Below are 13342 nucleotides of genomic sequence, written 5' to 3' on the forward strand. Positions count from 1 at the left end.
TTTGCATGAAAATTATCTCAAAGAGATCTTTAAAATTGTTTGACAGAACTAGTTTGAATATGGGGAAGAACGGTGACTTCTGTATCCCTTTTACACCAGTTCCAAATTCTGTTCAAATTAGAAACCACATCTGCCTAACACAGAAGAGATGCATTTACTATTGAGAGAACACACACATATGCCAGAAAAATTATAATGAGAATTTTACACCATTTTAAGAGGAAACAACCATATTAGCTAAAAAGAAATAATCTCAAGAAAGCAGTAGAGACACACACGAGTCATTCTTAAAAGATGAAAAGACTCCATTTTATTATTCTCCACCTTTTGACAGTTGTTTGCTCTTCTGTTACATGGAGGAAAGATATCATTTCTTTGGGGCCAAACCTAATCACAGTTTCAAAAGACACTACTGACCAATGGGGAAATTAAAATTCTCAGGGCCACTGCATTTCTCCCAGCTTGGACACAAAACCAGACCTTTAACAGCTTACTCTACCACTAGGCAAAACTAGTGTTTGTTCTGAGGGTGTTTATCCGCTCACAAAAAACCCCCTTTATGTCCAAATTTAGCTTGATGTTTTCCAAGAAGAACCTGTGAACAAAGCAGAAGCCTACAAAAAAATCTATTAAGACCATAGTTTGCATAGGCGTCAGGATCAGCAAATTGTCAGTCTTGAGAAAGAGACTCCAAGTAATTAAGAGTCTCGCAGTCTATGCTCAACATACTTTAAATATAGTTGAAGATCAACATTTGATTTAACTCCACACTGGAATGCAGAACGAAGTCCTTTTGGTCTTTCCATTGAGCGGGGAAGGGATATGTAAGAGTGCCCAAACCACAGAGAACGTGTGTGTATGCTCATTTTATCGCTCATCTGCTACAGAATTCGCTCAAGCATCCACAGAGGATGTGGAAAACATGACACAAAATGCCCAACTTTTGTCCAAAGGGACAATTCAACAGCTGAACCACAAAGTGGAAGACACGTCACGCCTTCCTTACCTGAAGCAAGCGTTCTTGCTCATGCTGCCACCTTTCTTGGCGCTTTCGCTCTTCTTCTGGATCCCAGGACCAGAAATTGAAACGCTTGCATGAAAGAAAATCAAGCTATTAGACTTCGATGCTATATTTCACAAGGCTATCAGAGAAAGCGGCACTTCATCTGGCTCACCCTGATGACAATGTTAAAATGGGAAATTGAGAACTAGATAATGATTCTCTCAGCAGACAATATTCTTAGCTTCATTGACACTTGGTATTGCTGACAGGTATCCAAATGATAAAATAATCATTTGGTTTGCAAAGAAAGGCTTGGGAACTTCAACTGGAGGGGGAAAGAAAGAAAAAGATCTGAAAGAAAACTCTAAGTGGCACTGAACAGAGATACCTGCAAGTACTCAATTTTCAAGAAAATCTCCACTTTGCTTCTCTCTAATCTTCTGCACAACATGCAAAGCAATTTATGATTGTAAAAACTGTTCTCTCATTTCATACAGCTGCCAGCACAACAGCCTATAGCCTTGTTTTAAATTTTTATCCATAATGAAATAAAATCCCAGGCTTCACTAAGGATGCCATTACATGATACATTTACATGTTTAAAATCTTTATAATCAAGGGCAATTTTAGACACTTGATGTCATATTCCTTTCCACTAAGAGTCATATTAGAATCTAATAGGATGAGATTATGTCTATTTTTATGTGACAAACAGCATATGAAATATTGTGTGCTTTAGTGTAGCATTTGTGGTGGGTTTTTTATTTTATTGGGGAGACAGTAGTATTGTGGTCTAATTTCTATGCATTTAAATAGAATAGATAATTTGGAGTTACGTATTATTTTGAGATCATGAAGCTTTACTGGTTCCAGCAACCCAGTGTAGCTGGCATTCCCTCCGGACAAGGGAAGAACACAAAAATTCCAGATTCAGACAAGGTCTTGATGTGGGTTGTATTTTTTCTCTCTCATTTTCAAGAGAAAAAAAATTCTCACTCTGATTTGGGGATGTTACAAGACAGTTTGCTTAAAAAAATCACTTTTGCTAAACACATATCTCTAAACCAAACAGTGATGTAAAAAAGGTACTCACATTTGATTTGTCACCACTATCAGAATCAGCTATTAAAAAAAAAAACAAACAGAAAAAGGAAAAATTAAATTTAACACAGCAAAACAGCAAAATGTGCTTAGCCTGCAATTAAAGCTACTGTATCTGTATAAAAATCTTCATGTTAGTTTTGTATTTGCTCCCACAACCAAATGTGAGGACGAATCACAAGCAAATAAACCAGAGAAACAGATTACACCCATCACCAACCAAACTACTTTTTATCTGGGTATAGAGAAGCGCAATATTAACTAACATCAGGTTCTACTACTACCACTAGCTAATGCCATCTACTTCTGGCCACAGACGTTAGCAGTGTTCAGACACTGAGCGCTACCTACTTTGCTCTACTTTTCCCTTTGTGATTTAGTGCACGGAAGGAAAAAGCACAGCAAAGCTAAAAGGATGGGACTACACTATTCAAGAGCCACAGTTACGAAGAGAACCATTGCCGTTTTCTATCCAAATGTCTTTGAAAATTAGGCTGATTTAAAGAAATTGAGGAAAAGGTATTTAAATAGGCAAGTGATTTCATTTGCGTGCCTGAAACCAGAGCGTCACAACAACGTGCAACGCAACACCTCTTTGTCAACTGTGCAGCAGGAATAGACACTTCTATGAAAGCAACAGGTAGAACAAGTCCCCGTGATCATCAGCTTTCACCCCAGCCCCACGTCCGAAGACACCTACAACTGGAGGCAGCAGAAGGGCTGAAGCTGGTCTTAGCGCCGCATTTACCTGACTGTGAGAAAAACTGTGAGCGCCGCCAGTTGTTGCGAACCCTAAGCGGAACCGTGGCCCCGCGAGGCGGCTCTGCAGGCAACGGCACGGAGACAAAACAAGAAACACAGCGCGGTCAAAAGGCGATGATGGACTCTCAGACCCAAGCCACCTTGGCCACGAAAGGGATTTTGACTACAGTCGCTTTGGCCCATGGCAGCTAGTTTGCAACGGACCTGCAGATCACATGGACTGCCTGGATTTAAAAGTTATGTTTGCAACATGGCACCTAACCTTATACGACAGCTCTAGCACACTAATGCTAGCCAAGGGCAGCCACCTCTTCAAGTCCTTGCATGGTGCTCATATTCATTCCTATTGCAGATTCGGGTTTTAAAGGATTATTCCGATCACAGATCCTTTTAGTGCTGTATGTGCTTGTGAACACTAGAGAGCAGCCAAGTGCCCAGCATCACTCAGAAAATAGAAGACAAACCTACAGTCTGTTATTTGCTGTTTGGATTGATTCGTGCTTAACACACACAAAAAATATTGTTCACAAAACCTGTTTGGAAAGCACATCCCCACTTAAAACAAGTGAGACTTCTATTCCTTTTCAGAAAACTGTGTTTTCCACACTGGATCAATCCTGAAAACACTAGGATAATCAGTATCTTACCTACTACTTACTTACTGACAACCTAGTAAGTTCTCAGGGGGAAGAAAATTTCAGATGGTTTCTCTCTCTCTCTTTCTTTCACAATACTTACATACACACATCTCTCAAATCAATATTAAACTACTAATCATTATCAATCTCAAGCGAAATTTTGTCACGAAGGCAAAAAAAAAAGTTCTGCTTTGCAAGAACTCGTGATGGGCACAGGTCAAATTCAGGGTCAGGCCCTCAATACAGGACAGATATGTGTATTGTTCATCTATGAAAAGGGGCTCCACATAGCAGCTAAGTGCAGAATTTATCTCCAGAAGTTTTTATTGTGAGATAAAACCAACTGCTAAACCATTTTCATCTGTAAGCAGCAGTACTAATAAAATGTAATACTCATTGAAATAATACAGCTTTTATTGCTAGGCCAGGTAAGTGCAAGATAGGGTTCTCTCTGCCTCCCTCCGTTGTGTCACAATTCTGCTGTTATATTTGCGGGGAACAGCCAGAAGAGTCCTTTGCATCACAGAAGCCACACTACCAATATTAGTCAGATGCAACTAGAAAATAACCATTTTAGCTCCAAAACCCTCCAGGTCATTGATTAGGCACTTCTCCCTAAACATCACACACACATACTCAGTTACTGTCTGGCTGAATTCTCCACATGCTTTTTGCTCACCTTGTAGACCAGAATTCTGCAGAGTAACTTGGCTGGTCTCGGGTAGTTTCTTTAAAAATGGCAATACTACACTCCCCTCTTGTTCCAGGACTTTTGGTTTCATCACCTGTTCAGACATTTGGAAGCAGAAAAGAGCATTCAAAAATCAGCAGGTTCAATCAAAGGTTAACGGAAAACCTTTCTACTTATTTTCCAAATCAACATTATCAAAGATGAAGCCTCTATCTCCAGAATTACAAAATGGAGTTGCAGTGCTGAAGTCCTGGAAATAACCAGAAGCTGTTTGTTGTTGACATTCACACTGCCCTGTACACCAAAGCTGATCCTAACCAAGGACCAACATCTAACTTACTCGACAAGAGCAGTATGGTCACGGCCACTTGCTACCTCTGCCACCACGTGTACTTCTTCAGCACTTCAAGAGCACTAAGAGAGTAAGCTCCACTGTCTACACCTTCTGGATACTCTGTCCTCCTAACAGGCAGTGGCACTGGGGTTTGCAGGTTAAGTCCTCATTTCTGATCCAGCCAGTTTACAAGTTCAAATGCTACAAGAAGACACTGGGGAGTTCCTTTGGAGGGGAAGAACTCTCTGATGACCATAGGATTTGGTACAGAAACCATCCTTCAGGGTCATTCCCTGGCACACTGTTTTGAATGAACTCCCTGATGTGACATTATATAGAGAAAAATACCAATTTGCACAATAAACATTTCCTTGTGACATCTTTCTTCTTTTTTGTCATCTTTTCCATTCCCTCTCTTTTTTGTCCCTATGTACCTCCGGTGTAACAGGGAGCTCTGCTTCCTTCTGCTGCTCCATTTCAGGTTTCTTCACATCTTTCTCATTTGAAGCAGCTTCCTCTGAAGGGACAGGACCAGGAAGAAATTCTAATCTCTTCACAACAGGGCTGGCACAAGCTGCAGTTGACTTGAATTGCTTTTGATCTGAACCTAATTCACACATACAAGAAATAATGTTGCAAGGTTAAGATTTTTTCCAAATAAAATGTAGACCTATATTTCTTACAAACCCTTACTGGATATAATGTAAGCTCATAAAGTTGATGTTTTTAAAAAAATAATCTTCTTTCTTCAATATAGGCAAAATTAATCTCTCAGAGAAGACAAGGCTTTAAGGGTGAAATTCACCTGAAAAAATGTAGATGCTTACACTTGACTTGGGCATCATGGGGCACACTTCATGGTCAATGAAGAGAGAGAGGCAGTTCTTGAGGAAGAGTCACCCAAACTATTTCAGACACTTCTATTCAGATGAGATGAAGTGTAACCTGCAACATGCCTACTGAGGTATAGATGGCTTTACTGAAGTTCTGGGATGGATCCTATCCCAAGATGCTACCCAGACAAGGAGCTACCACAATTAACACGGTCTCACTGCCAGCACTGGCGGATATTCCAGATTGGCCGTTTCCACTACACCACGTCAGTCAAACACCAGACAGCAAAGAAAATGGTGCTAACAGGAAGCCTTGGACTGGAATAACCTGGTTGGCATTCAGCTCTTAAAAAAACTTAACAAGTTTATGCTGGTTTATGGGAGAAGGAACCAGGAGTGCACAGGCCTACAGCTGAGGACTGTGACAGCTAAACTAGTGCCAGCTGGTACCACCACTGGAAGCAGAGAAGTTTCCAGCATTCGAGGCAGTGCACAAGCACCCAGACATCTCTCTAACCTCCTAAAGCAGAACCTCAGCTTCAGGTCCTGTCCCCTCTCCAAACACAGCAACAGCAGCAGCTTCCAAATGTACCTCTAGGAGGCTAGGAGAGGGAGCTAGGCAAGAGATGCAGTCCACGGCTTCACTAAGAACCTGCACACAAGCAGAGACAAGAGCCGCTCCTGCTGCCTGGCAGATGCACACCCCTTTGGAGCAGTTCCCACACTGTTAGTGGCATAAGGGTCACAGCATGGAAGTACCTGGCTTGTACTCAGCAACAAAGGAGGTTCTTCATCTACCAGAAGATCACACAGTTTGGACCACACCTATCCCACCAAAGCAGACATAATGAAAATCCATGTTCCTTTACCATTTCAGCTTTTGCAGTGTTATCTCAGTTTTCCTTGGCAGCCAATATTAAACTTTGCTATCAATACTTAATGTTTAGCATTTCTCACAGGTGTGGAGCCTGACACAAGGTAGCTTTGTGATCTGTAGACAAACATCACTAACTCATCGCTACTGACTCTTGAGGGGAGAATTGGGTTGGTTCACCACAAGACTGCAGCTTCTACATTACTTGCCAGATGCAATTCAAGATTGTTAACCTCTGTGCTGCTATGCAATGACTTTTCTACCTGAAAGGTTGGCCTGTTTCCATCTATGAGACAAAGTAATTAAGTCAGCTGATGAGCCCTTGCTAACAGCCCATGTGCTTCGGAGTCTTGCAGCATGTCAAGAAAAGGCTGGCTGTGCTTAATTTCTTGGGGGAACGGTACCTCACTGATGTTTGAGGGCAAAACTCAATTGTTTAAGTTACATTTATCCTCAAAAAATAGGAGCAGTACACTTAGAGACCAATTAGAGGCAGAAATCTCATTTGAATACCTACTTCAAACAGTACTTTTTACTTAGCCATACCATGCTGAACTTCGATAGACCCATTTTAAAAAATGAACAATAAAAAGAGACCATGAGTTTAGTGTGATAGCAAGCAGTAGATAAGATGCATGCTCAAAGGTAATGGTTCAGAAACAGCCTTATGAGGAAAGTAGCTTCAAATTTTACCAGCAAATTGCTGTTCCCTGATCAGGAATCATGCATAAAGGCTTTAAAGCAGAAAATCAAGAGTGTGCACAATACTGTTCATTTAAAGCCCCTATGAGGACTGAAATGTCCCTTCTTATTCTCCTTCTCCATTTCTTAACATCTTGGGGGGGGGGAAGTGTTCAGCAGAAGCTATTACTGACGGATAGTTTCTGCCCTGACTGCTTTCCGATTACAGCATGCTGTGGCACCAGCTTCACACACACACATGGCAAAGCAGACAAGTCGCATCCCAAGCAACGTGCAGACAGGTTTGTCATTTCAACCACAGAATCACAGAACAGCCCGGGTTGGAAGGGACCTTGAAAGATCACCTGGTCCCACCTTTTCTGGGAAAGGGAGCCTAGAGGAGATTTTTTAGCACCCTGTTCAGTTGCACCTTGAAATCCTCCCACCATGAGGACTTGACCACATCCCTGGGAAGGTTGTTGCAGTGAATGATCATTCTTACTGTAAAAAAAGTCTTTCTTATGTTGAGATTTCTGACATCATCTGCATTTTCTAATAAACCCTCTTGGTGCCGCTACAGATGCACTTATTGGATTCTTGCTGCAGGGTAGGCCTAAACCCCAGCCCTTGTGGTGGGCAAGGGCAGAGGCAACAACCCACCTGGGGATGGGCACGCTGGGCTTGCGGGTCCCGCACGTCCAGGGCTGGCCTCGACCTGCTGCTGGCTGGCAGCTGTATCTGCTTCCACCGGGGAGGCCTGCAGAGAATAATACAGTAGAAACACAGTGAGTACAGTGGAAATAAAAACATGTGTTAATTTCTCAAGGCAGTATTTGCTGCTTCTTTGTAATGTGTTGGAACCAGACTGGTTTAGAGCTCAGCAGGGAGCTAGGGAGTATGTTTCGGAGCAGTACGTGCCGCTCAGGTGTTGAATCTCTGGGCTTTTCAACCATTCATCAGCAGCCATTAGTGTGGTTGGTTTGGAATAGCTCCTACAAGCTTCTGAAATTGTAGGGTATCTTGGGTTGTGCTAGCTGGAGATAAGCATACATTTCACCCCTAGTTTCCTCTTCCAGAATAACACAATAACATATGCATTAGTGAACATATATCACATACTAGGGTTTGAAAAGTGGCAAAGTAATTAAATACTTCCTTTATTTCACGGTTGTCTAAACAATCTGTTATCTGAAGGGAAAAGCCAGAGTAAGTATTAAAGGTAATGAAATACTTGAAATGCTATTAAGAGAGGACTGAAAAAATATGGTGAGATCATATCAAGCCAATAATCCAAAGGTCTTTGAAAAGCCAGCTTCCTGACCCAGGACAAGGCTATTGGAGAGCTAAAACCATGCTGTCAAAACAACGGTAGCACTTCAGCTGATCCGTTTAGCAGCTTCCACCATACATCTGCTTTCCCAGTAGGCAAATCAAGAAAAATCTGCAGCAAACCAATCAGCCACTGCACAGTGCTTCGAATGCATGAAAGATCTAGAAAATGGTACATTCCACAGAGGAAAATAAAAGCAGATTACTTTTAGAAATAAAAAGTAACATATTTCTGAAGTAGTCTATTGTAGTCTATTGCTTTCCTGTCCTGCTCCTACCCCTCCATCTTATTAACAGCTGCAAGGGAGGAAATCCATTGATGAAGTTTCCTCCTTTCTGCAGGCAGGATTCAGACCTCCACCTTCTCCACAGATCCTACTTCCCATCCCCACAGACCCCCATGAGCCTATGGTTCCTCACAGGTCCGTGCCCTGTGAAGAGCAGACCTGGGCTTTCACAGCTCAGTCCTTGGGGACGTCTTCTGGCAGTGCCAACAGGATGCCAGTGCCTGTGGACATGCTTTGGCTCAAGAGCTTCTTTGCTGTCGACGAGACGCCTCTTCTCATCTTTGGAGGGAGGTGTGCTCCTGAGAGGGGCAAGGAACATGTCTGGGAAGACAACCTGTGAGGAAATGGTGGGGACCGGTGTGGGGCCATGGCCGGGGCAGCAAGCAGTGCCAGGAACAACAGAAGGAGCCCACGAATGCTGAGGGCTGTGCCACCACCTCGCAGCAGGACAGGCACCAGATCACAGCCATAAGTCGCTAGAAGTGGCAGCATGTCTCCTCCAGCGCCTGCTGGGGCTGGCTGCTCGCCATCCTCCCCACGGCCCGGCGCCTTCCACTGCACCCTCACCCTCTGCCCCAGCCGAGGCACAGGGACACACTCCCCACCTGCCTGAAAGCGGTTCTCAAACTGGACAAGGCAGAGGGTGAAATACACACTCCAAAAAGGCAGCACGGAAAGTTTGAGGACCTCTCCTCCTCCATGTCCACCTGTGAGCGTACCTATACCAAAAGCAAAGAAGGCACGGAGCTCCCCCTCCATGTGTTGCAGCTCCAAGGAGGGACGGTCACTGGAGATGAGGCACAGCCTAAAAAGTAGGCCCCACAGAAATGCTCCAAAGACCACAAGTCCTGTGCCCCAGAGATTTGCCCCTTGCCATTCTGTTGCTCTTTTCTCCCATATGACCCGCCTCTCCCTTCCCCAGCCCATCTTGACGCCAGCCTGTGTTTCAGTGAGAGCCTTCCCACTGAAAGCCCTGGCAGAAGAACACTGCCACTACAGAGAATTTCTCCTTCAGCCTCAGTTCTGGTTCCTGACACAACAGCAGCCAGGAGAGAAGCTACTGGAAACCCTTCCCAACCTTGCTCGATGCAGAAATAACTTATTTTCTCCGTGGGGTCAGCCAGGCCAGTGTAATAGGCTGCCCAGATAAGTTGTGCCATCTCCATCCTCGGAAGTTTTCAAGACTCGAAGGATCAAGCCCTTAGCAACCTGGTCTGACCTCATCCCTGATCCTGCTTTGTGCCAAAGACTCGGTTAGAGACGTTACAACCTGAATTATTCTGTCATTCTACAACATACAAAACTCCATTAAACCTAAGCAAATGGCTATTATTGAGAGCTCAGGGTTTGCCCTTAACAAGGTAGATTTTAACTGTAAAAGCAAGAGGCACCTACCTGACAACTCTACCCACTGCTCCAAAGCATATTGCAAATTTCAATTATTAATGTTTATATTGTTAAGTGTGGTAAAGCAATGAAATTCACCCTCCGATCTCAAAGAGCAACTGTCCAAACTGAAAAATTGAAAGAATAAAAAATAAAATTCAGCTTTCAAGCTATAAACAGTAATAAACCAGGGCCGATACAAAAAGTGTTAGACAGCGTTACATACACCCAGGGAAGTCAACTGCTGATGGCAGCTGAAGCTGGGGAAAGAGCACAGCCACGCTGGCCTCTCAGAGGGTTTAAAAAGCTCAGCAAATGCACAGACATGATGCACTTTTATCACCTCTGGGTCTAGAGTTACCTCAGGGACCTAAACATGGTGCTGTGTCACGTAGCTATCCTGCACAAGTGCAATAACTAAATCTACTCATAACCTATATCCAGGAGGTTGAACCAGGTATGGACATAGATGTTATTTATAGAAATTCTTTCAAATAGTAAAAAAAAAAAAAAAAAGGAAGAGCTACTACTTGCTCTTTCAGGAAAATTGAATTTTGCAATGGCATGCTGCAGAAGTTCTGTTGCTGCTCACGAGACTCGACTCTTCCTCCTCCCTCTGCTGAGCAATTAAATGCTAGTGACATAAAGCTAAAAATATAAAACTGATTAGTAGTAATTTATAAAAAAATTAAGTCAACTTCACTGGGGAACTCTCATTCCCACTACATCTAATTCTATTTATAATACCAAGTAATGTCATATTACCTAGTATTTTATCCACAGGTGTATGATATACTTAAGAAAATTCTTGTACTGATACAGCCAATAAAATGGCTTTTCTAGCACAGACTATCACCGTTCACATTTCATAACTATTTTGTAATCAAACAATGATGTTACCACTGGACATGACGAAAGGCACACAAACATTTCGTTGTGCCCAAGAGGATCGTATTTTGACAGGGACAGTAAAAAAATGAACAACTTGGCGAGCGATGTTTCTAAGGCTTTTCAGAGGAGCTCTCATGCTTTAGCATGAAGGACCCGCTGCAGCCATACGCGTTCATGCGGGCAGAGGCGTCATTCTGCAGGACTACAGAGCCAGTCCATACGCCGGCTCTGCTGCAGGTGCCCCCGTGAGAAGGTCACACAACACCTGCTCGTCCACCGCCACAGGCAATGAAGCCTTCAAGAGAAGTAGGAAAAGCCTTGCTGCGTAGGGGCTGTGGTTAACCCTGCTCCCAGATCCAGGCTGGTGTGAAGACTGTCCCATTAACTCCTGAAAACTGAAGAATGTGGTCTGCTTGGATTGGTGTTTTTATTACCCTGCGCATCTAGCAGGAGTTAAAGTGACCTTCCCCATTTAGGGTTTGGAAGCCTTAGTCCACGATAGAAAGTTAAATATTGTGATTGCAGTTGCAGTTATGAGCACATCAGTAAGAGCAGACAAAGCAACACCACAGTTCTGCTAACCGTGGTATCCATTTAACAAAAAGACACATGCACAGCTGACTATATAGTGTTATCAAACACCTATTGGGCACGAAAATAAATCAGTTCAGTTTGTGGCAGATGGGATTTTTATCCCACAAACTAGGATATCAGTCCAAGTATTTCTTTATTTAAGACCATACAAGCCAGAAATAGCCACACTGCTTATTGCTGTGGAAGAACCTTACACCCTTGTAAGACCCTAAAAATACTAGGGAACACCTAAAACAACAAACATCACAACTACTACAAGAACGCAAACTCCAAAGGAAATTATAGTAGAACTTTATTAACCCTTATTGTAAATTAAATCAAAATGTAGGTCAGTTAACACTACTTGTACACAAAATCACATGAAATATTGTTATTATATTTTCTATGAAAACATGACAAAACAAGCTGTCAGGAACCAGTGAGAATGCAGAGATATCAGGAAGAATCAGGTAGAATTACAGTTTAAATTCTGTAAAATCAGTCAGGAATGAAATTGGTTGCAGTATCAATAGCCACATCTTTCAAACTTCTGTGATTGAAACTGTACACGTATCATTGACTTTAAAATTTTCATACAATGATCTCCTCAAAGCTCACATTTTCTGTTGTGAGTGGTAATGGTGGCATGACCTTGGGCCGCCACAGCTAAGTGCCTTGCATGCCATGCTGCTATGGTACTACAGCCAGAACACTGCTCTGACACTTTAAGTCATCTGCCTCTTCTGGCAGCTCTATAATGCTACACTCAGGCCAGCTATTACAACCAAAGATCAGAGTGGATCAGTAACTGACAGAGAAGCCTTGAAAATGTTGCAAGAAATAGCATTAAGGATTCCTGCTAGTAATTTCTCTACAGTTATTACTGCTCAGTTGGGTTGTAAAATAAGCTCCTGTCACCCATAAACACTGAAAATTGCACGTGTGTCTGGAGGACAGGAGACACGGATGCTTAGATTCATAACAAAACCCTGAGCAGAGTTCCCTCCTAGCTGCTTTGAAGCTTTGCTACTCTCACTTCTCATCCTAAACCTTTCTCCCTTCAGGTAGTTCAGCTCTCCACGCATCTTCCCATGTGTGGTTCAAGGCAAAGCTGTCAATCTGGAACAGACTTACCTACTCTACAAGTGTTTCTTGTAACGAATCAAAGAACAAAGACTTGTCCTACCAGCTATGTACAAAATCAGGATTTCAACCCTGCTCTCCTGTAGCTTGGCCAACAATTCCCAACCACAAGAAAGCTCATACTTTAATCTCAGTTCAATTAGTGGATTTTTGAAGATGGAGGAGTGTGTTACTTGTATATATAAAAAAAAGTTTATTTTGTGCCAAGCATGCAGTGAGTAGAAATGGGCAAGTTTAAGCTAGCTAGTGAAAAATTAAAAGAAAGCCAAAGTCTCTCCACACCATCACCACCCAACCCTGATCTTTTTAAAGTTGCTGTCTATATATTTTTTTTTTTTTGGTTGATCAGAGCAAAGCTATAATTAGAGCTATAACAAGCCAATAATTTCTAAATACTCATACAAAGATTGATTAAAATAAAGTGATGTTACTCACTGACAAATTAATCCCCCTACACTAAAATCTGCACAAATATTGTTTTAAAACAAAAAATTTACTTTGCCAACTTCTGATTCAAAGAGCTAGAGGATACACACATTACAAATGCCGAGAAGCTGCAACTGTTCTGTATAATGGAAAGAAAACACGACGTAATGGCTGACAGGGAGGACCAGGGTGAGGAGATGATTCTCATGGTATTGCTGGCATTGTCGCTGACTGATCAGTCAGTCTTTGGGCCTTTGCTCCTGTTTCTCCAGCTGCAATAAGAGAGGTGTGCTTTACCTACTGCCTCTCTCAGCAGCACATTGCTCCACAAACACTAGTGGAATATTTTCATCCTGCTTATAGGCCAAATTTATCCTTCCTAGCCTTAAA

At 42.5% G+C, this 13342-nt stretch overlaps 1 protein-coding gene across 1 annotated transcript in view; it reads right to left on the reverse strand.

Moving 5' to 3' along the window:
- LIMCH1 (LIM and calponin homology domains 1) overlaps window positions 1-13342 on the reverse strand; it is a gene marked incomplete at its 3' end in the record, with an annotated part of 179280 nt that overhangs the window by 14946 nt on the left and 150992 nt on the right. The window contains exons 21-26 of the mRNA XM_081999459.1: window positions 7578-7674; window positions 4964-5136; window positions 4184-4289; window positions 2853-2927; window positions 2097-2125; window positions 1007-1090 (exon numbers count right to left, since the gene is read on the reverse strand). Coding sequence (XP_081855585.1) covers window positions 1007-1090; window positions 2097-2125; window positions 2853-2927; window positions 4184-4289; window positions 4964-5136; window positions 7578-7674 — 564 coding nt within the window. The remainder of the gene's footprint in view (window positions 1-1006; window positions 1091-2096; window positions 2126-2852; window positions 2928-4183; window positions 4290-4963; window positions 5137-7577; window positions 7675-13342) is intronic.

The sequence above is a fragment of the Phaethon aethereus genome (assembly GCF_964289735.1).
Source record: "Phaethon aethereus genome assembly, chromosome: 4".
Taxonomy (NCBI): Eukaryota; Metazoa; Chordata; class Aves; order Phaethontiformes; family Phaethontidae; genus Phaethon; species Phaethon aethereus.